This window comes from Diadema setosum, chromosome 1 (assembly GCF_964275005.1).
Source record: "Diadema setosum chromosome 1, eeDiaSeto1, whole genome shotgun sequence".
In the NCBI taxonomy this organism is placed as follows: Eukaryota; Metazoa; Echinodermata; class Echinoidea; order Diadematoida; family Diadematidae; genus Diadema; species Diadema setosum.
In genome coordinates this window covers 48615497-48642874 of record NC_092685.1, presented here as the reverse complement: position 1 = coordinate 48642874, position 27378 = coordinate 48615497, and the positions used below count along the sequence as shown (strand labels likewise).

General features: G+C 37.6%; 2 protein-coding genes across 2 annotated transcripts in view; one reads left to right on the top strand and one right to left on the bottom strand.

The window, feature by feature from the left end:
* The window catches only part of LOC140243777 (receptor-type tyrosine-protein phosphatase T-like), a 77692-nt gene extending 61159 nt beyond the window's left edge, over positions 1-16533 (bottom strand). Inside the window, exons 1-4 of the mRNA XM_072323478.1 lie at positions 16515-16533; positions 15202-15507; positions 12975-13241; positions 11462-11596 (exon numbers count right to left, since the gene is read on the bottom strand). Of these exons, the coding sequence (XP_072179579.1) occupies positions 11462-11596; positions 12975-13241; positions 15202-15507; positions 16515-16533 (727 nt within the window). The remainder of the gene's footprint in view (positions 1-11461; positions 11597-12974; positions 13242-15201; positions 15508-16514) is intronic.
* An 8620-nt stretch (positions 16534-25153) lies between these two features.
* Positions 25154-25885, top strand: LOC140243674 (uncharacterized). The gene has a single exon (XM_072323371.1). The coding sequence runs from the start codon at positions 25154-25156 to the stop codon at positions 25883-25885; it is 732 nt and encodes a 243-aa protein (XP_072179472.1).
* Positions 25886-27378: the final 1493 nt, after the last annotated feature.

Genomic DNA, 27378 nt, shown 5'->3' with positions numbered 1-27378 from the left:
ATAGTGTAAGCTCACCGTGATATTGTCGTTTATATATTTGCATCTAATCATCAAAGTGCTACAGTTTTCGTAGCTCTGTGGTCTTTCAAAGCAAGTGCAAATGGTCCTATATAATGTAAAGTACAAACTCTGCCAAATTTAGCGACTTCCCGTGAAAACGAGTAGCATTAGTTCTCACCTTTAAACTGACATGGTGCAATCTGTATAGTCACTGTAAACAGTTTTTGAATGCATACATTATAAATCAAAATCTGGAAGTCAATCACGAGCCCCGAATGTTCTTACACTCCTGTGCTACATACTACTTAACTACCCTGATCCCGAAAAAAAAGTATGTTTGTGAATCTAATGATACGTTTTTAACGATCAGAATGGTAAAATCTTCGTTTGACACCTGGGCATATCCATATTTTTGCTAAAGAATATTAACGAATTTTGAGCCTGTATATTTTTGTTACTCCCCTTTTGTAATTTCAGCTGAAAGATTCGTTTTACTTTTTCGTGAAGTTTTCTTGTTGTTGTTGTATAACGAGGAAACAACGTCATTTTCGGAGGCTGAATCTACCAATCTTCACCAACACACCATGTTGATAAATTTATTACGTTAATCATAATGGAATCTGACTTTGGAGCAACAGCTAAGTTTGAAAGACATCAAACATTTACATTTTTTTTTTTTTTTTGGCCTGCGGATTCGTTCAACAATGATTGAAAGAGATCCCTTGGCAAACTATCGGTTTTTACTCTCACTAGAACAGTTTATTGCTAATGATCGTCTCCAGTTTTAATAGGCATACGTTTGTAAAGTGACCACAAAGTATTCATTAAACTTCAAGATATTTGTTTTTGCGTCATGTGATTCTTGAACAATGTAATAAAATATTTTGCAAGAGCTTACTTATGTCTACCGTTACATCTGCTGTAGTTTGTTTTTTGCGTTTTGTATGTTTGCTTCTACATTATGTCGTGATCAGGCCTTTTGAGATAAATAGGTTCCTATGAAACCTCAATGTGAGAAAATAACATAGAACAGGTGAAAAATTAGCGGTTTGCTTCGACTATGTCTCCTTCACTTCTTTACACTAAACAGTTAAAAAATGGAAAATAATGACAATATACTAGCCTGGACGTGAGCGGAATTTGTTTGTGTAAGAGCGTGTATGCGAGAGTATGTATATCTGCGTATAGAAGTATATGTTTATACCAAAAGTAGGTTCCTGCGTGTGTGTGTGTGTGTGTGTGTATGTGTGTACGTGTGTGATAACTTCATTGGGCGAAACAACGTAGGATTATACTGTTTAAGGGGTTTGCAGCATTGTTGGAACCTCCCTTATAATGGTAAATACCAGTAATAATAATATCAATAATAATGATAATAATGATAATAATAATGATAATAATTATAATTATAATAATGTTCATTACCTCTGACATAATTACCTCTGCCATTTTTACCTCTGCCATTTTTACCTCTGCCATTTTTACCCCTGCCATTTTTACCCCTGCCATTTTTACCTCTGCCATTTTTACCTCTGCCATTTTTACCTCTGCCATTTGTACCCCTGCCATTTTTACCTCTGCCATTTTTACTCCTGCCATTTTTACCTCTGCCATTTTTACCTCTGCCATTTTTACCTCTGCCATTTTTTCCTCTGCCATTTTTACCTCTGCCATATTTACCTCTGCCATTTTTACCTCTGCCATTTTTACCTCTGCCATTTTAACCTCTGCCATTTTTACCTCTGCCATTTTTTCCTCTGCCATTTTTACCTCTGCCATTTTTACCTGGCACCTTCCAAACTGATACACTGGATGCCCAAGCATGGGAGCAGGAAACCAGGCAGACCAGTGATCACCTTTTTGTTGACATGCTTAAGAGAGACACTGGTCTAGACACCAACGAGATAAAAACCGCAATACTGGACAGACAAACTTGGAGTGCCGTTGTGGATCGAGAACACCACTCGAATTAAGCAAGTAAGCAAGTAAGCATTATCAGCAGTATCAAATATATCATACTAAAATGTCTTACCAATGTCATTGATATCAAATGGGTTCATTTTCAAAATGTTAAATCTCCGCTCATTGATATTTTCATTCAGATGAAAGAAACAAACAATACATGATTGAGAAAATAAAACTCAAAATCATCATTGTAATGATTGGAAGAGAAAATGTGCGCTGAGCATTTAACGCTTATAAACTGAGAATTTGTAGAAGATTGAAAATTGAGATTACTGTAGTGGTAACAACTTTCACTCATTTGACCCACCCTGGGCACACCCGATAAAATCACGATACAGCACAAAAAAAAAATTGTGCAAAAATGCACACTTTGGGAACGGATTTACATAAAACATCGGAAACTTCTGAATATGAGCAGTGATGAATACTTGACATGAATGTTATTACGATCAGCTTTTAAGAAGTATTACTAAAACATTGCAAGAATTGGGACAAACACATTTCAAACGGAGGTCAGGTCAGAGAGTCCTGCGATGAGTCTACGCAGGATAACATGGCACTATCATTATTTTGTTTAATTTGTACATCCAGACTGACAAATCTAATGCATAGTGCGCTCGTAATACAATTTTCAATAGTCTTTGTATCACTAATGTTGCCTTTTAGATTGCATACTTTTATGCATTGTTATGTGACCTGACATATTGGAGGGCAGATTTTATGTTCATTGCAAGTGTGCACATTCCATAAATGAATGTAGTGGATACACAGAAAAGTCAGTCAGTTACCTGTGCCTGTGCTTGTGCAATATCCTCCATTTTTTTTTCTAGAAATTTTGAAGATATTTGTCAGAACCTGTTTTGCCATGACAAAACACAGCATAGCTCTGGATTTGACTTTTGAAGGAATCTTTTCGTAGGATTTTTGTATGGAGACATTGTTGTATTAACCTGTGACAAACAGAATAATATACATTGTAGTATAGCTCTTTATATGCCAAGCAATGATACCATTAGTTAGTCTGATTTTATTCAACCGCTGGGCTGTAAAAGTCTAACGAGTGGACACATATTGAAAGTTCATCCATTATTATTATGTTGTCATTATACCCATCTTTTGTTTAAGTTTTAGATAACCTTTGCTGGCTATTGCAGAGGCCGCAGAACCGAGGGGGCTGCAGCCTCTCTCCCCCCACACACTTTTGGTTCGTCTAAAAACATGGAAAAATGAAACAAAATCGGGGCAAAAAATCAAAACACCCATGAATTTGAATTTCCAAAGAATCCGCACTTACATTCTTCTCGTCTGTTACGGCTAAGAATTGTTGCCCCGACTAAAATTGTCGTCCCAGGTTCGGGGCGACTCTTTGTGACCCTGCACCACAAAACAAACAAAAAGTCGCCAGACATGAATTTTTAGTTAAGACCATCAACATGAAAGAGCAGACTTTCAGCTTTAAAATGATGTATAACTCCAAATCAAATGGACTCTCCTAACCTATATAAATATTAGAAAGAAAGCACAAACTCAGAAGAAGGGTGAACTGAGAAAAGAGGCTCTGAAGTACAGTGTCTATTCAAGCGCTGTACAGTACTGGTTGAGGTGGGGATTCATGTTTTGAACATTCCTAATTGAGATAATGAGAAATTTCTTATGAAATATGAAAGAGCATGTAATTTAAAGAAGGATTCAACGTTTATTTCATGAAAATCGGTATTGAAATGGCTGAGATATCCAAAAAAGTGATAATAATAAAAGGCGACAGGCCACGCCTTTTATTAGGATCTCTTTGTTTTACCTTGTTTTTGGATATCTCAGCCATTTCAAAACCGATTTTCATCATATAAATTTTTGATACCCCTCAGAATTGCATGCTCTTTGACATCTCATAGAGTGGTTTCTGAATATCTCGCAAAACATTAAAAGCTAAATCCTCACCTCAACCAGAACTGTACACACCCTTTAATCTTTACCAAACCGTGCTGGCTGTGCGATGAATGGGACAGAAAACAGGAAGTAAACCACCCGAGTAACAACAATGAAGGGATTATTAGATTAATGTGAAATTAAGCTTGCCTCATTAACACATTCTTTCCATAATTTATGCCAACTTTCAAAGCAGTAGCACATCCTTTCAAAAATTATTAGAGTTGAAAGTGAAGAGTGTGAACAAGGTTTTTCAGAAATGAAAAAGGCACTCTAAAGACACACCCAATCACACTATTCTACCAAATATGTTCGAGATAAACTGCTAAAAAACACACTTTCCTACCCGTTTTATGATCCCAAATTTTAGCATAAGGTAAAAGAAGACTTGCTCTTTCAGAAAATATGAAAAAGTCAAGATTGGCTAGGTTGACCCATTTCACTTATTTTCAGTCCTCACGCAAAATCAGTGTGTGCGACTTTTTGTTCGTTTTGTGATGCACGGTCACATTTGTGCAGGAGTTGACGGCACAAATTGTCGCCTCTGCATAATTTGTGCTGCTTGTGCAGTTCCCAATTTTGGACCTCGATGGCGACAACTGTGCAGGCAAAATGAAAAGTATACCAGTACAAATTGTCGTCGGCCATGCACTGTGAATTGTGTGGTTGGGGTGATTGCTCTGGTGATATGCTTGGGTGGGATGGGTATGACTGGTAAATTATGCGTATGTGTGTGTGTGTGGGGGGGGGGAGGGGGGCTGCATGGTATGTGTTGTATATGATTTGTATGTGCGGACCATAAACGAACATTCTAATTAGATATTAATCTACCTGAAAATATTAGATATTAATCTACCTGGAGTCCATGGGGCATACAATGATCTTTGTATTTCAACTGAATTTTAGCTAAAACATAGCACAATGTACTAGTATTCTGTGCACTCGACCCGTTGTGCGCTCTGTACGATAGGTGCACCTCCCTGGTGGGTGCGCTTCCCGCTATGGTGTTGTTTTTGTTTTAGTTGCTTGTTTCCCAACTTCGCGACTTTGGCGGGTGAGATGTCCCAATCCTGCGGACGCTGCTTATGATGATCGATGATTGAGCAAAAAAGTCAATACCATTTTTTGTTTCACTGATCTCATCTCGTTCTCATTCTCTCTGCAAACTTGAAATGAATATAAAAAAATAAACACTTATGTATATATGGAATAATCTTCTATTACGTTAAGCGGATAATTTATTTCATTCTCTTCAATTTAACTTTAATTGATGTGTTGTAATGGTAGGGATGGGGTTGAAGAAAGCTTACGATGAGGTGATATCCGGGAAAGCTGATAGTATCAATCAGTTATACGCTTATTGTCTAAACTCTCTTATGAGACGTTCTGTATTTGTTATTTGTTTTTCTTTGTTCTTCTCTGATTTCTTTTCCATTTTTCTCCTTCATGACATTCCCAGCGAACAAATATTCAGAATTGATTTCTACATCGTAGTTTGTCTATCATGACTTGTGAAGATATGACACTTATTGTTTTATTATGGCCAATAGGCACTTACTGTTAATATCAGAAACTACAGTGTAGGTGTATACAGTAAACATCAAAGTTCTATTCGTGTCTCCCTTCGTCTCTCTCCTTCTCTCCTGATCCCCAAATAACTTATAAAAATTTATATTGATAGTTTGAATTATGCACGTGAATATATCTCGTATGAAAATGATATTTTTTGAATATCAAGGGAGCTCACTCACTCAAATGCAGTCTGTTGTTAAATCCATGCTGATATTATTGCTTATGCCTCGTTTTGTATTGGCAGAGCAGACACAGGCCACGGACGTGTGTGCCCAATTTGATATCATCGGCTAGGTCTTGTCTGCGTCCTTGTTGTTTCTCGTGTCTTGTGTGTGTCTCATGTCTATGCTTCATGTATGTGTTTCTTGTATGTGTTTCATGTTTGTGTATATGCGTTTCTCTTTCTCTTCTTCCAGGTCTGTACATTCCCACATAACTACAATCTCCAGGTCTAGGTCTAAGTGGAACTTTTGTCGATTCCGGTGTGATTTTCGTTATACTTATGGCTAATCCAACATTTGTTTTCAACTCTGTGAACGATGATGAATTTTATGATACAGTTGGGCGCTCTTTTACGTCCGCGCAGGAAAACAAAACTTCCACCTTATATGAAGCACACATATCGAACAAACTTAATGCTTCAGCACAAGAATTTGAATATAATTTTGATCCTGAAGATCCTGTGCAAAGTTCATCATGTGTTTATCTGACTCTAAATCAGTATAAACAATATGTTATGAATAGTGATGATGACAATCTTTTGTTAGCTCATTTGAATATACGAAGCATAAGTAGAAATTTTGATAAGTTGGGATTATCTTTAGAAAACTCTGGTAATAACTGTTCTGTTATAGGTCTGACCGAAACATGGTTGACTCCCAATATAAGTCATTTATTTTCTATATCCGGCTTTCATTTCGTGTACAGAAATAGAAAAGAAAGAATGGGTGGTGGCATGGGTTTATACATCCCCAACAAATTTGAATATTCTATCCACGAAGAATTGAATGTCATGACTGATGTAGTTGAATCTCTTTTTGTTGAAATGGTAAACCCGAATGGGAAAAACATACTGATTGGAGTTGTTTACAGACCCCCTGGATCGAATCCGAATGATTTTTTGCTGTATATACAAAATCTAATGCAGAACTCTATTTTTACAAATAAACATGTATATTTAATGGGTGATTTCAATATTGATCTTATGAAATGTAACTCCCAACATACTTCGCAAGAATTTGTAGAAACCTGAATGTCTGTTTCTTTATTACCGTTAATTTCTAAGCCGACCCGTGTTACTGACCGATCTGCCACTTTGATTGATAATATTTTTTGTAATATTCTCCCAATTCCTGAGTCTGGTATTGTTTTATCTGACATCTCTGATCATTATCCAATCTTTACACAAGTGCCAATTAAGTTATCTCCTAGGCAAAATAATTATCAGAGACGTCGTAAGATTACGGCCAATAATCTTATTAATTTGCAAAATAGTTTAAAAGATATTGATTGGTTTTTTGTATACAACAATACCGATCTTGATTTGTGTTATGATTATTTTATGAAAACTATCACTTCTAAAATTGATGAACATATTCCGTTTTGCACAAGGAAAAGTTCTTATAAAAGAACTCCAAGACTCCCGTGGATAACTCAATCACTTTTAAGATCGATTAATAGAAAAAAATAATTTGTTTTATAAATATAGGAGTAACCCTACGGATAAAAAAAGACAAAAATATGCGACTTATAAAAACACGCTTACTAATTTATTGCGTTTACAAAAGAGAAAATCTTATGTCAACCAGATAATGAAATATAAAAATGATATTAAGAATACTTGGAAAACAATAAAAGATGTTATGAATACATCTAATGATGTATCTAGTATTTCAGAAGTACGATGGGGTAATACCTCAAGCAATTTACCTGCTGGTATGGCCGAAATTTTTAATGATTTTTCTGCATCGATTGGGAAAAATTTATCACAAAGTATCCCTTCATCTAATAAAGTGTTTTATGATTTTTTAGATATACCTAATCCTAAAACTATATTTTTGGACCCTACGTATAATGAAGAAGTTATTGATATTATTCATAATTTGAAAGAAGGGAAAAGCCCAGGTTGTGATGGAATCGATAATTATTTGTTGAAAAATATAATTCTTCAAATAATAGATCCTTTAGTATATATTATCAATTTATCACTTAGTACTGGGCTTGTACCAAGTCAAATGAAGACTGCCAAAGTTATACCTATATATAAGAAAGGGGAGAAAAATGATGTCAATAATTACAGACCAATATCGTTATTAACTTCAATTTCTAACATTTTGGAAAGAATAGTATATATCCGAACTGTAAAATTTTTCAATATGAGTAATATATTTACGAATTTTCAATTTGGATTCTGAGAAAATCACAACACCACCCACGCTTTACATACCTTTGTGGAAAAGATTACACATGCACTTGATACATTTTCGCATACAATAGGCATCTTCCTGGACTTTTCAAAGGCTTTTGATACGATTAATCACGGTATACTTCTTTCTAAGTTATCCCATTATGGTATTCGCGGAAAAGCCTTGCAATGGTTTACGAGTTATTTATCTGACAGATTTCAATATGTACATGTGAACAGTTTTGATTCTTCTATGAAGAAAATAGAATGTGGTGTTCCGCAAGGAAGTTTGTTAGGCCCACTGTTATTTATAGTTTACATTAATGATTTTTATAGATCTTCAGATAAACTGTCTTTCATATTATTCGCGGACGATTCCAATCTTTTTTATTCCCACCCTGACCCTAATACTTTGATTAGTACAGTGAATGATGAATTGAAGAATGTCTCACAATGGATATATGCAAATAAATTGTCACTGAATATTGAGAAGACAAAGTATATGTTTTTCAGTAATTCTTTAGATAGATTACCAGGTAATGTTATATTTGACACTACTCCTCTAGAAGAGGTTTCGTCTATTAAATTCTTAGGTGTTTGTGTTGATAATAAGTTATCATGGAAGTGTCACATAAACAATATTTGTAAAGTAATTGCACGTAACATAGGCATAATGAATAGATTGGAATATTATCTTCCTTCTTCGGCTTTGATTACGCTTTATTCAAGTTTGGTATTGCCGTACTTGAATTACGGAATTCTTGCTTGGGGGAATACATATTCGACATTGTTAGATAAACTTTTTCTTCTGCAAAAGATGGCGCTCAGAATCGTTTTTAACCTTCATATCCGAGCACATACTGACAAGCTTTTCCTTGAGCACAAAATTCTGAAAATAAAAGAGTTGTATTTGTTTCAACTTGGTCAATTTATGTTTAATTACAACTGCAATCATCTACCCAAAATATTTTATTCTGTATTTCACCGTAACAGCCACGTACATAATTATCCCACTAGACAATTTAAAGAATTTGTTTATACCGGACCCAGATTTTGGAATAGCTTAGATAATGATCTAAAAGAATCTGTGAAGTTAATTACATTTAAGTATAAACTCAAAAAACATTTGTTTTCTAAATATACCAGTTAATTCTGTTCAATGAAAAAACCCGTCATGTTTCACTTTTCCTTGAGATTTTGTAGTGTGTCCACAGACCTTTTCCATCCCTCTCCTTTTCCTTCTCTATTCTTCCCTGCTCCTTTTTCCTCGTTCTTCGTTGTCCAGTATCTGTCAGAGTACATTTCCTCAAATTCTGTTATTTCTGTGTATTGTGTTATTGTTGTTGTTGTTGTTGTCGTCGTTATGTTTTTTTTTTTTTTTTGTGGCCGATTGCATATCTTCCTTTCCGTTCAATTTTCCTGGCACACCTGGCCCCATAGTGTCTGTGCCACAAATGTGATATGTTACATAGTTTATACGTTTGCATCCTAAAATCCTAGTAAGTATTGTTCATAGTATCAACATCATTATATCAATGAGTAAAATGTACAATAGTATATAGAAGAATTTAAAATGAATATGTCTTATTGGTATAACAAATTGGTGCTGTTGTTGTTTTGTTCCAGTGTTCCACGTTTTACAAGCGTGGCTTTTTTAGTGGAACACTGTTTTCCATCATTGTGATTATTTACTATTTTTGTTGCCATGACAAAGTGCATTGTTTCTTTTTTACGACATCATTCGTGTATAATATACTTTATATTGTATTTAAAAAATCCTTTATCGGACGAGTGTAAGAGAAATGGAAAAAAAATTGTATCACTTTGGATTATGTCAACTTTTTCTTTTCTTTTCTTTGTGACAATGGAAATAAAAACTATTGAAAAGACATTCTTACCACATTAATCTTTAGCAGCAGGCAGGAGCAAAAGTCTCTTCTCAATTGTTAGTTGATTTTTTAGCACTAACGAACTGCTAATTTGCACACCTCAAATACTTAAGCACTTACAAACACTCAAACAAATCTTCATAATGCATATAAACCACCTCCCCACACATTCTTCCATAATATGCAATAACACACAAACACACACACATATCACACGAACGGACACTCAATTATCATGTGCGCGCGCACATACGCACTTCCTTGAAACCTCACCGTGACTTTCTACATGGCTTGTTTAAAAGGACGTAGCAATGTAAGTTATGTGTTGGTATTTCAATGACTATGTCAAGAATGATATTACCCCCCAGAATGTGCTTCGAGGGCGGGCGACAATTTGTGCCGTCAGCCCTCTGCACAAATTGTCGCCAGACGACAAATTGTGCAGGGGCGACAAATTGTGCATGGAACTGACGGCACAAACTGTCGCCCCTGAACAATTTGTCGTCTGTTTCAGGGGGCAACAATTTGTGTCGCAACATCTGTCTAAGCGGGTGGGGCGGGGAGAAGGGGGGGGGGGGGAAATCAAGGTCAAGACCACCACCCGTCCCGCATCTACCCCCCCCCCCCACATACACACTGAAAAACGTTCCGCGGCCCCTGTATTGTTTGCAACTTCTATTATCAAGACACATGTACATCGCATCTGATTGCAGATTATATTGTTCACCCCGTGAGCTGATGAAGTTACAAATGAAAGGCAAACCATCTGTGTATTCATACATTTTCACAATTATTTTTGCAATCCCAAAAGTCATCATTCCAGCTGGTTTCAGCTTCTACATGAATTGGAATATAAAAAAAAAAGGAATTGATATCATGGGCGGATAAATTCCGTAAAGAGCGGTGCCTTTCCCCAAAATTAAAGGGGGTGCACGCCACCTCCCCCCTTTCTCTTTGCCTTTTTTTTTTGACCAAAAACAAAATAAATAAAAGGAGGCGCGTTGTTGCATTGTTGAGGAGAATTCTGCATTTCTAAATAGACTTTACAAGGTGGGTATTGTCCATCGAAAAAAAAAAAACAACATTTATAATCATGCAACTATTTGCCATCTGAGTTTAACATATTTTTATGAAAGACTATATCAATCAAAATCATATTTTCAAACGAGACTTAGTAAACATGTAATCATCTTATTTTCTCTCATTTTGATTGATAGGCCCATATTCTAAACTCGTTATTCATGTGAATTCACTAAATACAGCACTTAATTTCCTTCTTATTGTTGTCATTGGTGTATTATAACTCTAAATATGTTTCATGTGATGCATGAAATCTTTTCAATCATATTGTAGTCACTTCAAAAAGAAAATTCAATGAAAAATCCAGCTTTGTGCAAGCAAATAACCAATGTAATGATTCGTCACTTATATGAATATCAGTGCTAGGTGAAAGCTTGATTCCTTAAGATTCCATTAGTAAATCTCCTTTGCACAGTTAAAATGAATGTAATGGTTTGTTTTATTATCTGATTCTATCATTAAAAAGTCATTATGCCATAGAATTTGCTTCAACCCAGACACAAAATTTATTCTTAAGGTATCATCAGCATTGTCCATTTACGTGTTAAGTCCAAACTTAAGTCATATCTTCCATACAGTGTATGTATTTTATCTTATCTTACTGAGGTGTATACCATACACTTACTTTGTAAGCAATTTGGTCCCTTGAAATTGTTTGGACATACACATCTGCCATTATGGTCATCACAAACTCCACCATTGTAGCATTTGTCACAGATTCTAACGCAGTTAGGGGGCCCCCATTTACCAGCTGGACAATCTACATAGAAGAGAGAGAGGAAAAAATAATTATGCATGTCCCATCAGCATATAGCTTTGTTCTATTGAATTACATACGAATATCCTTGTCACAGTATACGATGTAATAAGTTCGAGAAATGTCACCAAATGCTTTAAATTCATTATAATTTTTCGACTGTTCATCGTTAGAACTTTCTCTAATTAAACGGACGGATTTCCCTATCATGGTGTATCTTTGTTCGCTGGTCTTTTTCTGTTGTTGTTGTTGTTGTTGTTGTTGTTGTTGTTGTAGTCGATGTTAGAAAGGCAGTCAGATAAATTCGGTTCGTCCATTGTGTTACACCACAATGTGAAACTCGGCTTCCCTTTTGGCTATAACGAGATGAACATATGAAGAGTTTATTTGCAAAATGGGCTAGATCCACTTTTAGTACTTTAGAGAAAAATTGGTTCGTTTGTGAGAATTTGTACACACGTGTATGGAAAATCAAAATCTAAGTTTGCGATAATTTCTATTCAAATGGTTATCTGGAGTTGAAAATTTCACTGTAACTAACTCAATTGGAATGCTGTGCAGTGATGCTAATAATAAATTTTCATTGAAAATGGATCTAGCCCCTTTTGCAAATAAGCTCTTCATATAGTCCATTGTACTGGAATTTCGTGCATTTAGGGATCGGCAATGTTAATTGAGATGAAACTGATCTTGGAATCGGAGATGATTATTCTTGTAACGTACCTCAACATGGTTAAGCCTCAAGCGGCCATCAAGGCAAAGAATCACATGCAAACATACCATATGTTTGAAATCTTATTGGTTTCGGTCTCTAATGGCGGAACAAAACACAAGCAACAATACATGGACGACAAACGTATGGCTATACTAGACTAATAGACTGATTGGCATCATGCCAAACAAGTACTGATACATTTTTGATATAATGGTATTGATGATTTGTAATTTAGTCCAAAGTTAAGATTATAATTCATTATTTAAGTACTTATCACTGCAGTTACACAGAACAAGGCCCAAACATGTTAAACTTCAGACTTTTTTCGATTTCCCATTTTACACACATTACATTTAGAACAAATAAGTCAGTGTCCATTCAAATGCGCTTGTCAGTATTTCTAAAGAAATTGATATACATAGAAGAAAGGGAGTTTTTCTGTTCTTCAGATATGCATGAAACTGGAGTCGCAGGTACTGTGTAATAATGTGCATTTTGAACATATACCATATCTATATTCTGAACCAAACAGTAACAGGGTTAGTTCCGATACAGAAGCAGATAGATCAAGAATCATTGAAAATCTATTAAACATTTAATATCTATTATTTTCTAGTGTGATATTTCTTCTATGCACAAAAACCTATCCTTGCTTCAATGACTTACCTCGAACTATTAATCTGTACAAGGCTCCCCTTCCTTGACTTCGCATGCCACTGTAGTGAATTTCATAGATGCCTTCATCCTCAGCCACGATTGGATCAGTAAACATGAACGTGTTGGTTGTCTGTCCGGTCACGGGGTCTCCTCCATCTTTTCTCCACACAGGCTTTTCAAGAGTACTGTTACTGGTAGCTCTCATTTCAATCATCACTCCTGTGTCATTTACATTCACTGTACGGGTGAATTTCCCATCCACGGGCTCAAAGCAGGCTAAATGCACAGACATTGATAAGAACGTATCATATGTCATGATAAGAATAATCTTTTGAAGGCATCTGCAGTACTGGCATGATTATATCTCGTTTCCCCCCCCCCCCCCCCAGTTTTGTGAGATTTGCATTCGAATTGACGGTGAGATCATTCAGTTTCGAGCAAACATTTTTATTTTTTTTTTCTCACAGAGATCAACATTCAGAAAGCTTACCAGCTTATTTTTATCCATTTTCATCAGAATGCAATTTCATGATTTCCTCACATAAACATGAAGAAAGTGTGTTTGAATAAATATGCACAGGAGACCAGCAATATGCACTGATGAACATTGGGGAATTCAAATTCACGAACAGGGGGGCATCTTCATCATCAGAGCAGTGTTTTTCGTGACTGTGTATGTTCGCTATGGCTTTTCATACGTTTGAAATAAATTTTGCAAACTTAAATAATAGACCATCAAATTGGACCCTTCTATTACATTCAGATATCTCATTCCTCTGAAACAATCCATCATGCAACTCATCCATTTAAACGCCTACTGTGGTGGCCCGAGGAGAGTACGCCCTATATATGAATATATCGAATACGGACAGAGCTTGCTGTCTGAAGCATCTGACAACCATCAAGACTACCTATAACTGTATATAGACATGCCTTGAAAAACACAGGCCTCCGGATTTGGTCGATTGCGGCAGCGTATAATATAGACATGGAGAGGGTCCAAAAGTTATACCAGATTTCAATAATGCAGGTGCATAATGTAGAAAAAAAAAAGACAAAATCAATATGACCATTCTGCTAGTGGTATAGACATTCTGTACTCGCACACAATTATCAGCCTTTCTCTGATGAGCGGCTGTTTTCCAGATTCCTTCAAACATGCACAAGTTGATCCTCTTAAGCCAGGTTTAGATTAGAAATTATTGGGAAATTACAGACCAATAGCAATTAAGCTTAGATTTGATACAAAGTTGGTAGAGCGAGCATGTGAAAATCAGACTGACACATGCATGTCTGGAATCAAATGGGATGTCTGGCAGAACACAATCAGCATTCAGGTGAAATCACAATGTTGAGACAGCTAATGACCGACTTCTTGCAGCGGACAGGGGCAAGGAGACACTGCTGGTGATGATAGATTACTCATGTGCATTTGACATTATTGACCATAACATCATGCTTTATCGTCTGTCATTAACTTATGAAATTGCTGGTACTGCATTTGATTGGTTTCAGTCTTATTTTAGCAACCGAATGCAGAGTGTGTCAATCAATGGTACTGCATCTGCCCCTTATGTTCTCAGACAATGGGTTCCTCAGGGTTCTGTCTTGGGGCCACTGTGTTTCAAAATGTACACAGCTCCATTAGAGGATGTAATTGACAAGTGTGGCATAGGTAAAAAATTACATGTGCTGATGATACTCAGATTTATCTTTCATTGCCAAAAAGCACCAATTTTTATGCAGCAATATTGGTCAGATTGAATCATGCTTAGGTAAAATTCAAGATTGCTCTCTGCATAATGGTTTGAAATTGAATCTTGAGAAATCTTAAGTTGTGCATGTAAGATCTCAACAAGTCCTCAACAACTTTGTCCGTCAATGTTTGCGATATTCCTGTGCTGCCAATTTCTAAGGCACATGACATTGGTGCCATTGTCAAAGAAGATCTTAGTATGAAAACTCACATCAATAACGTATACAAATCTGCAGCCATAGGTTTACACAGGATTGGAAAATTGAGACACGTTCTCGATAAAGCAACTACAAGAAAACTGGTGCATGCGTTTACTTTTAGTCATTTGGATAATAATAATGGTTTCAAATAATGCTTATGGATCGTAACCTTAAACCAATATTCAATTTGCCGGTTTTATGGTAGCTGGCTATCTATATTGTCAGCTGTAGGCCTACATGGACGATACTGTATATAGCTATCATTACGATTTATTAATACCGTCACTTCTTTTGAAGAATGATGATATTGTTTGGTCGTCATATCCTTCTTGTGAACCACGGCAGTAAAATGCTCCGAATCCATGCACATTCCACTCGTGTGAAAACCGTACAAGTTTGATATCCCTCTCATAAGATTCAGCTGCAGGTGGGTCAGGCCAAGTGTCACTGGGGGTTGGTGCTGTCCTGCCAAATTCACGGGAGGCGGCTGAGAATGGAGAGCTTCTGTAGCACTGCAGCTGGGTATTACTTGCACTCTCAATGTTTGGAAATCCACCTGAAAGAACTGTGATGTGCACCCGTTCACCTGGATATCGTACAATTACACAGAGTAGGATTTGAATTAGATAAGTATCACAAAACACAGCTTTAATGTTCCTACACGTACGCTACAGCGTTCAAACAGGCCCTTTATCATACGTTCCTATTCATATTTCCACATTGTTAAATCTATTGAACAGTTATTATGTCATTTCATCACCTATTGCGAACATAATGATAAGATGGAAGCGTTTTTGGAAAAGATGATATCGCATCTTTGAAAAATATTAAATAATTTAATATTAGTTGCATATAGATATAGATATAATAGAGGGCTATCCGGAATATGATCGATTTTGAAAAGTAAAATAAGCATTGCAACAGGAGAAATAAATTGGGAAAACTGTATAAAAATTGTTCAGTTGACAGAAGTCTGAAAGCACATACTTTTTCTCGAAAAAAATGCAGGTGACCGGCTTGTGACAAATACGTCATCTATAATTGCGTGCTGTAATTTTCTTATTTCACACTCAATTGAAGTTGTCTTTGATACAAAACAGGAGAATAACACTAACTGAACAATGGAAATAGTATCAAAATTTGTGTTTTCACTTAACAGTAATCAACTGCATACAACTCTATGATGACAAGACCTCTCACCAGGAAAAAAAAAATCACGAATTTTCAGGAACAAAACAAAGTCATTTTACAGCAAATAAAAAAAAAAAACAACCCACCAAATATACTGTAAATATCATTGTTGATATCGAATCTAGAAAAAAATGATTTGGATGACAATGACAACACTGTTTAAAAACTCGGATAAGTTTTGGTGTTAAAATTGAGCTAGTAAGACCTTTTCTGTTTTGTTTTGTTTAGTCTATATAGTTTTGTTCTTGTTTTCGCTAATTCTTATACAAGGTCTTGTCACCCCAAGGGTAATATGCATATCATCTGACAAATTGAACTTAAATCTCGGTTGGTGCACAATCTTATAAATTTCGTAATTTTACTTTGCCTTAGAAAATAAAATCATCAATTCTTTTAAGTCACCATCACTAAGAGAATTCATGTGAAGGTTGTATTTTTCTTTACTTGTTCACGTCAAAAGCAATTTTCAGTGAACATTTATTTGTACGTCGAGAACTGTCAAATTACAATATGTGCTTCCTGCTTATGACACTTTTTAATATTATGCAAAATTTCACCACAGTGATTTTTAAATTCATGTTCCATATTCCACATGTCATATTCAGGTTTTTTATTCCATTTCATTTCGAAAAAAAAAATTAACACAACCGTGAATTTGAGATATAATTGCACAAAAGTATAAGAACATTATGGATTATAATGATATGTACTATGAGGAACCTACTATACAGCAAAGCTTATAAAGATGTAGGTTCAAAAGCTACAATATAAGCGTTTAGTACAACTATTATGAAAGACGACGAAATATGCAATGATTCAATATGTCGAGATTATGATGAAATCTGCCTAATGTAAAAAATAGTATATGATATTCATGATAAAACTCAAGATATCAATGCTAAATAAAGTAGCAATTTTGATTGAGCAAATATAAGCATCATTTCGAATAAGCACAGAATACAATAGCAACCCTAATCACGGCAAATAATCAAATATTGGATTTTGGAAAAAAATGTTTTTTAGATTGTGCTTAAAGGAACTCAAAGAACTTGATTGCAACCGAACAGAATCTAACTCATTCCAGAAAGAAGGGCCGGTAGAAGTAAAAACTGTACAAAGGGAGGAAAAGTGGTATGATTCATTGTGTCTTATAGGATAATAAAATTGTGGATTTCACTGTTGTTAAAAAACATTGAGAAAAAAAAACACTGGGAAGATAATACATTAAAATTCAAACGTGATACAAAAACAAATCAGAAATTTTCACCATAAAAACAAATAATTCGTTTGTATGATCCCAAAAATGTGCACGACCTTTTTCTGAATCAAAAATAACGAATCAATTTTAGTCTTTGAGCAATTCCCCCAGGCCAATATTCTGTAAAGCAAGTACGGTAATAATAGAGTTGAATAGAGAGAATGCAATACTAGCTTTGGGAAGAAATATTTCAATTTGTGAATTACTTCAACATTCTTACACAACTTACATACATAAATAATCATCATGAACTTTTCAAGAAAGATTGCTATCAATAAAAACACCTAAAAATTCTATTGAATCTATTTGATATAGCTGCAATCCATTCACTATTACTAAACCTGGAAGAGACTTTATCCTGTTACTGAAAACCATAATTATAGTCTTATTCATATTAAGCGATAATTCATTCGCCTGAATCAATTCAAATACCAGTTGCAGTTCATTATTCACGAAATCGAGCAATACAAAAGGATCTGAGTGAGAATAAAATAGAAAAGACTTGTGTAATCTGCGAACAGATTAAAAGACAGCAGAGAGGGTGAGTTGTGGAAGTCATTGATATAATATAGAACGAGAAATGCACTCTCAGAGCGCAGACCTCCGCCAAGCAGCTACTTTTCCACCGATCTTGCTCTTCCCAAAGAGATTTTTCTCCTCTCCACCACTGGGGAAAAGCTCTATGGGCTCTTCCATAGAGATCAGTGATTTCCACCCATAGGTATACATCCTGAAAAATCGCCCGATTACCCTATATAGAAGCCTTTGTGACGTCATAAACCCTCAGGTGCGCGGCGCGTCTCGCCCTAGCTGAAATTCTAGAGCACGCACATTAGTGCGCGTTTGAAAACCTCAAAAATACGCAGCTTGAACTCCCAAGTACATTGACCCTACCTGTCAAAGTATTAAAAATCGTTCATAAATTCAAAAAAAAAAAAAAAAAAATCTTGGATCAATACCAAAATTCAATGTGTTACTTGTGTCATTCTCAACCTTTCCTGTAAGTTTCATCTAAATCCGTCAACTACTTTTTGAGTTATTTTGCACACGGACAAACAAACAATCCAACGGTAACGAAAACCACTGACGAAAACATAACCTCCTCCCTTGGCGGAGGTAACAAATAAAAGAGGACCTAAGAGGGAGCCTGTGGAACACCACAGCAAATCGAGTTTATTTCAGAGTCATAATTATTCATCGAAACAGATTTAGTTCTTCCAGTAAAATAACTTCTGATCCACTCCAAGGTCTTTACACGAATACCGTAATGTTTTATTTTTCTACAAAAATATTTCGTGGTTTATTGTGTCAAAGGTTTTGGAGTAGTCCAGAAACAGACCGACTGTACGCGACTTTGTGTCTATAGCAAAGATAGTAAGCGTCTTTGGTCTATAGTGGAAGTCGCTTCACAGTTCTAGATGATGAGGTGACGGCGAAGCTGCAGCCTGACGTCGACATGGATCTGAAGCTGGAGAAAGCTGTTACTTATGCAGTGGCCACAGCGACAGGAGTGCCCCCTGAGGTAAAGACCAAACCCCCAACCGGTCCTCCCGATGAGGATGCTACGAGAGATCTGGTGGCGGAAGTGGTTGGAAAGGTCCTGGCAACCCTTCAGCCCGTCATAGTACACGTAGTAACAGCAGCTGTATCAACGGCGATGACTTCATTGATGGACCAGCTGGTGGAGAAGATCGACCATCGAGGAGGAGAGAGAGCAGATCTTGGTCAGATGAAGCGAACCATTCAGATCAACCATTTCGAGAATGAAATGTTGGAGGAGTACACCAGAAAAGAAAATGTCAAAATTTACGGCGTGAAGGAAGCGGAGAAGGTCGTCGTTGAGCTGGACAAGGAGATCGGCGTCAAACTGTCCACTTCTGATCTGAGTATTTGTCATCGCCTCGGGAGCGGCCCGAAGGGAAAGCGCACTATCATCGCGCTCTTCGCAAGGAGAGAGGCCAAGGCCTCTCTGATGAAGAGCAAGAAAATCTTGAGGAAAAAATCATCTCACAAGGAGGTCTATATCAACGATGACCTGACGAGAATGCGCAGCAAGGTGGTGCAAGAGATGAAGAAGGACACTGACATTCTGAAAGTATGGACAATTGACGGGAAAATTCACTTCATCTCTAAGAGGGACGAGAAGACTGTAAAGGTAATTGACTTTCTCGATAGAGCCATGATGCAACTTGGGTGGGATGAGCGCAAAATGAGAGAGCTTAGTATTTACCTTGATCTATAGGAACTCGAGGCACGTGCCTGTCCAAGTTCAAGGACATCTTGCGTTACAGGACCATAATTATTGCAATTTTTCTACAATCAGTCTTTGAATATTAGGTCTGAACTTATGCAGTCTCAAGATAAAGTATGATTACGGAATTTTTACAAAATACATAAAGAATTTTCATATAGTCTGTTTATTCGAAACTAGAACTGTCTGGGTTTACTTCCCTGACTTCCATTGTATTACCGCAAAGAAAAAAAATTGAAAAGTTCCCGTGCTCTTGGTGGTGTTCATGGTCTCGCAATAATCATTTCAGATAGATATAAGAGTAACTATGAGATATTGGATGAAACAAATTCAGATTCAGTTTTATGGATAAAACTTGTTTTACCTGGTTTTTCAGCTCTAATAGGGGCAGTTTATATTCCGCATGAAAATTCAAAGTGTTTTGATAGTGATGTATTTGATACCATTATAAATGATTGCATCAATATCCAAGCCAAGTATGATATTCCTTTGCTGTTGGTGGTGACTTCAATTCTAGGACGGCTTGTCTCCAAGATTTTGTTACTATTGAGGATAAAATCCAAAATGAAACTGGTTTGCATTTTATGAATGATTCGATTTTCAATGCAAGAAATGAGCTTGAATCTCTTGGTATTTGCACCGACAGATACAATATGGATCACATAACCAATAACAATGGATTTAAATTGATCGAACTGTGTAAATGTTTACCCCTACATATTGTCAACGGTAGAGTTGGTGATGATAAAGGTAAAGGTAGCATTACTAGAGATTTTTTATCGTGGCTACTACCAAAACACTGATCAATTCAGTGCTTATTAACGTCGATTTCGGACAATTTGTCATTCAGTTGCAAAGCTTTCAAAGAACTGTTTTCTTGATTTCCACAAAAAAAAAAATGGACTCAGTGTAAGGAATGCAGTACCTGTGAATAGATGTGACATTGAAGGAGAGGGAGAGAAAGGAACCCTCTGACTGGTGTAACCAATAGAAAGCTATAAGATCGGACTTAGGGGAAAATGGAAAGGAGTCCCACCTTCAAGTTCATAAATAACAAGGCAACAATAAGTATGTATGGGAAAGGCACTAGATTTGGTTTGAGCTGAAGATACATCGGTAGATACGTTTCAGTGCTTAATACACAGGCCTAACAAGTCGCATGATGCGTGACACCGGAGACTTCGAAATATCAAAGCTGAAGTACAATGATCTCGACAATGTCGATTTCTTTAATAAATGGTTTGTTCTATTTTGGTATTTGATCTAGCTCAATTTTGGAATACCTACTTAAGAATGTGGTGTGATATCGTACTTTAAAGAATTTTTTTTTTTAAAATATCTTTGCTCATAATATATTTGTATAGAGTACTTACACTGCAATATATCTTAAGGTCAGAACAAATGTTCATCAATAGCTTTTTGCCTTCAATTGCCCTCTGTACCAAGCTGAATGAATGAGTACTTCGGTAGTACTTGGGTATACTTATAAGAGTACCTGCTGCAAAAGCATTGTCAACAATGGTCACATTACATTCGATAAATATAGGACCAGATTATATTTTTGACAAACTTCTCAAAGATAAAGCATGTTATTCCTCCAACAACATCTACAGGCCTCAGGAACTCTTATATTTCAGTTTCATCTTATTTGAATTTTGTTCATAACTGATAACGCGGAATGCGACAGAAACGGAAACAGACACCTTTAGCATTTCTGTTTGAAGCGATGAATCATGATCTGTCTCACTGGAGATGTCACAGTGAGCCTCGCGACTATTCAGTCATCGTAACTAGTGCGACTAAAGAAAAAAAAAAATTGCTTGCGCCCCAACCAAGAAGGCGACTCCATGGAGTCTTGATCCGACACATTTCCACAAAAGGTGATAATTTATTCACCCGCAAGTCGCCGAGACGTCACCGACTTCGCGACGTCTTCGGTAGGTTGCTAATGAGTCTCCGCAAGCGTGCAAGATCACGGAGACGTCTCCGAAACGTTTCGGAGACCAGTTGGAGACTGGAAAAAGTCTCCGAAGACTAAAACCGAACTTGTTCGATAACAATAATAATGTTCGATTCTCCCAAGAGACTCGGCCAGATTGCAGGAGATGTCGTGGAGACGTCGTAGAGACGTCTCGGAGACTAGGGACACTCGAGTGCCAGCCCAATAAGATACCCACTGAAGCAACATAACGCGCCCAACCACCACGGAAACAGTCATCAACCCCGGTGACCACCAATTAAACGACTCAAAATGCAATGTCCTCTCAGTAAGCCACAAATTTCCCGTTTCGAAAAGTCCCTTTTCCACCCTTTTCCAATATCATCCACTAGGTAGAGAAGCCAACCTTCGCTTTCTCACCAAATCCGCAGCTGACAACATCCGACCTTTAGTTGCCAAGGCTCTATCGGACGCTTCTTCACCAAAATCCACCATCAAAGGAGAACTTGCCATCATCGAAAGATTCGCATAACCAAGACATCCACAACCTACTAGCCGACAATTCTAAAAAGCAACGCCACCGTGAACAGACAAATCTACGACATTAAGATTCAAGACCTACTCAACGATGCCCAGACCTATAATCTCAACTCAAATATAAAAGACCACCCCAGCCTTGGGAAGAAAGATCAACCAGAAACTTCTCCCTTTCTCTCCGTCGATTCGACGCTCTACCCAAACATTTGAACTTTCAACTCTGATCTTCTCCTGACGCTGTGTAATGTTCATCGGTCAACCCAAGATACACAAGCCCCTCACCCCGCTCTAGCTGCCCAATCATCTGCCAACATAGTCAGTGTCGACGAAGTTTCCCCTCTTCTTCAGCGTTCCTGTTACCTACACTGTAAGCATACGACATCATCAAACAGCACCTCTTCTGACCCGAATCTACAATCTTGAACCAAACTAACTACTAATTATAAAACACAAGCAGTTGCTAGTTTTTATGCATCTTTAGAGGCTAGGTTCAAGAGCGCTCCTGAAGGGGTTCAAATATCTGAATATAGCGCTCCGGAAGTAACATGCCGTGCACACTATATAGTGCATATACAGTTTGTACGCTAGAGGTTCCTGCACACTTGAAGGTCACCATGACAGTTATGCACCTCTAGGCACATCGAGTGGGGTCTCGGTGATCAGCGATTTTCTGTATGAACAGACACAGAGGGACATGTATAGTAAATGGAGTATAAGCTATAGTGCAATGTGTCTGTTCGTGTGTTCGCAACAGAAACATCTGGCGGGCACTCTCCGCCACTTGAGTTGTCTGACAGTCGTCAATCCTGAAGCATGGGTTGTACAATCTTCGAGAGTAGGAACACAAAATTTCCACCTCCCTGTATTGTAACGAGTATATTTTCTGTGCCACAGAATGGTCCCCTCCACTTTGTTATTTGTTTGTTTATTTCCATCTGCCAAGATGGCTGGAAAGCCCATATTCAGCTACGTTAAGCTGGTCTTCCATGTGGTCCAGTTGGATGTGAGGTGGGGTCACTTCATCGGGTTAGACACCCTGCTCTTTGCGATGAATGAATGAAGCGGGATCTTTTACGTGCAGGAGATATTACTCTCTCATACACGGGACCTCCATTTTATGTCCTATCCGAGGGACAGAGTGTTTTGCCTCTTGCTAGAGGGGACGGTATGTTTACACATGTAGGTATTGTGGTGCGGGCCAAAATGATGAAATACCTAACTAAATAATTACTCACCGAGTGGCTAACGGGACTTGAAGCTGAAGGCACCACCAGCAGGAATGGTAGGCGACCGTATCAGTAGAGGAATGCACTAGGGCACCAGAAAAGGTGTAAAGTGTCCTTGTAGGTTGTATTGCTCTTCCCGAAATAATATGGACTAACTCCGAATGCACTAAGGGTGTCCGAAGACGACAGTGTCCCATAGAAGTATGTACAAAAGACCCAGCAGCAGCGTGGAGTATCCTCCGAGTGCCGCGGCTAGCACAAGCGAGGGTAGAGTCGATCCACAGCTGGAGCGCTTGATAGAAGAACTGCACGGTCCCTAGCTGGTTGTGGTAGAGTCTGCACACCACAGACCACGCGCTAGCAGGACAGAAGCAGCTAGCGATGTGATGGGACGCAAATCGCGTTGAATGCAACGATGTAACGAGGCGCCGATCGCGTTCAGATCGCGTTGAATGCAGCGATGTAACGAGGCGCCGGTCGCGTTGAATGTAGCGATGTTAAGATCCCCAGGTTGGAGTGTAGCCTGAAGAAAGGGCGAGTCGCGATGAAAAGTAGCGAATGCCGCGAAGTACGAAATCCGGGAAAGTGTAATAATCCGTATTGTATAATCCGTATGAAGTGCCAGTCCACGGCGCGAGGTATCGTCAGCGCGAGAAGACGTGTGAAGTATACGGACGTAGTATGCGGACGTGAGTGACTCCAACGATTAGGACGTGCTCTCGGAATGAAAGCTAATCGTGAAGTGAGGAAGCGTGGAAAATGAAACAGCGTGGTCGGAGAAAAGATGTCACGGACAGGAGCTTTGAGAGTGGTAATTGGCTGGTGAGAATGCACAGCTCGCCACTAATTGGTAGCTTGTTTCCGTGACAGCAAAACAAGGGGTGCGTTTATGAAAATCCGACTACTGTTGGAATGTGAAATACGCGTACCTCGGCACGATGACAAAAGCGAAGAATGTAGTGCGCACCTGTCGTGTGTCGGCGCACAAAGAAAGCTCGCGTGGATGTTGACAGAATGCTGGGTTGTCAGACAGCATAATTGACAGCAGCCAGACAGTAAAAATACCGAGATATTGGAAACCGCTACACACACATTGCTCAGTCCAGACTCGGGTTCGAGCCTGGGCCGCGTGATCGTGAGGCAGACGCGCTACCGACTGAGCCAACTCACCGCCCAGTTGAAATAGTTCGATTGTTAAAACACTTTCTTCATAGCTAGACCGCCGGTTATTATTTCACATATGGGACTGCTGATAGAATATAAGCAAATACAAATAGAGATTTTGAATCCTTTTTCCAGTTCAGGGGATGAAAATGGAGATCAAAACATCAAAGGCACCATCCTCATTGTTGCATGTTTAAAATAGCCAGTCAAAAAGAAGAAGAAGAAGAAGAAAACGAATTAAGCAAAAATCTTATAAGATACCTATGAATTGGTGCTTGGTGCTTGGTGCCTGGTGCTTGTGCTTGTTGCTTATTTTCCTGCTTTTAACTCCCAGCCAGACGACCATGATCTGATACAGGTTGAAAACCTTGGAGGAAACAAGTCACTAATGAAGCAGGAGGACTTTTGTGAAGTATAAGAAGGTACAAGAAGAGATATTTGCATTTTATTTTTTGCTCCTCAAGCCAAGATTTGAACCACCAAACTCATATAGTCCCAGATATCCACATCGAGTGCGGGTTTCTTCATTTGATTGAAGCATCTCATTCTCCAAGTGCAGACAGGATAGTCTAGCTATTGTGTTCGTCCAGCTGAACAGTGCCTTACTCCAGGACAAAGGTGTCACTCTTTCAAAGGAAAGTGTTCAGTGGAGTTAAGCCTTCCTCAATGGCCCTCAATTCACCACCTTCAACCCGACAGTCATCAGCTCTTGTTTGCAGTGTGATAAAGGAACTTCTGAAGAATGGCGACTACATTGAGATGCTCGATGCTGCCATCAGCAAAGCTATGGACAAGGCTTTTGTCAAGCTCAATGACCGAATTGAAGCTCTTGAAAGTCAGATGCATGACCTTCAAACAGTCTGTGACAACAAAGCCCACCAAATAACTGTCCTAAAGAAAGAGATGAGTAAGCAAGCTGACCGCATTGGCACTTTGGTTCAAGCACAGTGGGACATGGAACAATACTCCCGGAGAAACTGCATCCGCATATTTGGAGTGAGAGAAAGAGAAGGGGAAAGCACTGATGACATTCTTTGTGACATCGCCAAGAAAGACCTGGGGCTTGCCATCAATCCTGAAAAGGACATCGACCGTAGCCATCGCACGGGAAGAAAGAAGGCAGATACAGCTGCACCCAGGCCCATCATAGTCAAGCTGACCTCCTACAGAAAGCGACAAGAGATCTTGAAAAGAAAAAGACATTTGAAAGGAAGCGGAGTTTCAATCCATGAGGACCTCACAAAGCGAAACGTTGACCTGTTACGCAAGGCGTCCCAGCACGCGAAAGTGAAGGCTGCATGGTCCTCAGATGGCCGCATCATCGCAGAAATACCAGCGACAAACGGAAGGACAGTAAAGAAACTGATCACATGTGAAAGTGACTTAAAGAACTTGTGATCTACAGTTAATTTCATTCACTAGTGGCCCCAGAATGTAAACTTTTGATTGTAAACATGTAAACACTGTGTTGCATTGATATGTATCTTCTTTTGCTTCTATGCATTGTAATACAGTATTATCACTGCTGAATTCCTCCTAAAGGTAATAATACATTGTAATCAGGCAATGACTTGTTTCTAAATCTGTTGTTATCAGAAATATTATTTGGTTATTTTTTTTTTCTTTTGCTCGTTCTAAATTTCAGTGTATAATTGAGATAAGTTATTGTGATAATTGTATGTGAATATATGTTCTCTTTTATGTTTTATATGTTATATCTTTGGATACATGTCTGTAAATAGTAAGTGTGCATTATGTAACAACCAACTACTGCGAGATGGCATTTGTTATACGTGTAAAACCAGTAAGTTAAATCAGAATATGCAAAACACGTTAGATGAGGAATGTGTGACAACTATACGATATTACCTTCCAAGTGAATTTAAGAATGAAATGAAACAATATAATACTCCTGCTGTGATGACTTGTGTTCATTTTAATTGTAGAAGCCTTAAAGGAAATTATGATAATTTCGTTTCTTGTTAGATTTAGATTTGTCTGTTATTGGAGTGTCGGAAACGTGGATGCAGGACAATGATAATGTGTTATTTTCGTTACCTCATTACAATTTTGTTGGAAATGGGAGGTCAAATAGGAGAGGTGGAGGTGTTGGCCTTTTTGTACATAGTAAATATAGATTTAAACAACGTTTTGATTTTGATGTTTTCAATGAATGTATTGAGTCTGTGTTTATTGAAATAGCCAACTCTCAAAATAATCTTATTCTAGCTACTGTTTATAGACCCCCTAATCAACCAATTCAGTCTTTTATTGATATGCTACAACCTGTATTCCACAAAATATCTCAAGAAAGGAAACAATGTATTATAGTAGGTGATTTTAATGTTGATCTGTTGGTTGATAACAATGTGACACATCAATTTTTAGATTTATTCATTTCATCTTCTTTTTCTCCTATGATATTCAAGCCGACAAGAATAACGAACTCGTCAGCTAGCTTACTCGATGTTTTTATCAACCGCTCAGAAAATGTTGTCACAGCTGGTATTCTCATTTCAGATGTCAGTGATCACTTATCTCCTTTTATTGTGTATAATGGTAGTCGAGTATATAACGATGATGATAAGCATATATACAGAAGAGTTATTAATGAGGTAAATATAGTGAAATTTCTTGGTTTGTTACAGTCTGTTAAATGGAATAATCTTGGGAAAGTTCCTACGGTTAATGAGAAATATAAATATTTTATGCGCACATTTTTAGATACGTATAATGAATGTTTTGTTTTTAAAAAAGTAAATATCAAGAAAAATAATAATTGTCAAACTTGGTTTACTAAAGAACTGAAAAAGATGTGTCATAAAAAGTATATATTGTATAAAAAATATTTGAAAAATCCCACTCAATATCGTAAACACATTTACAAGCAA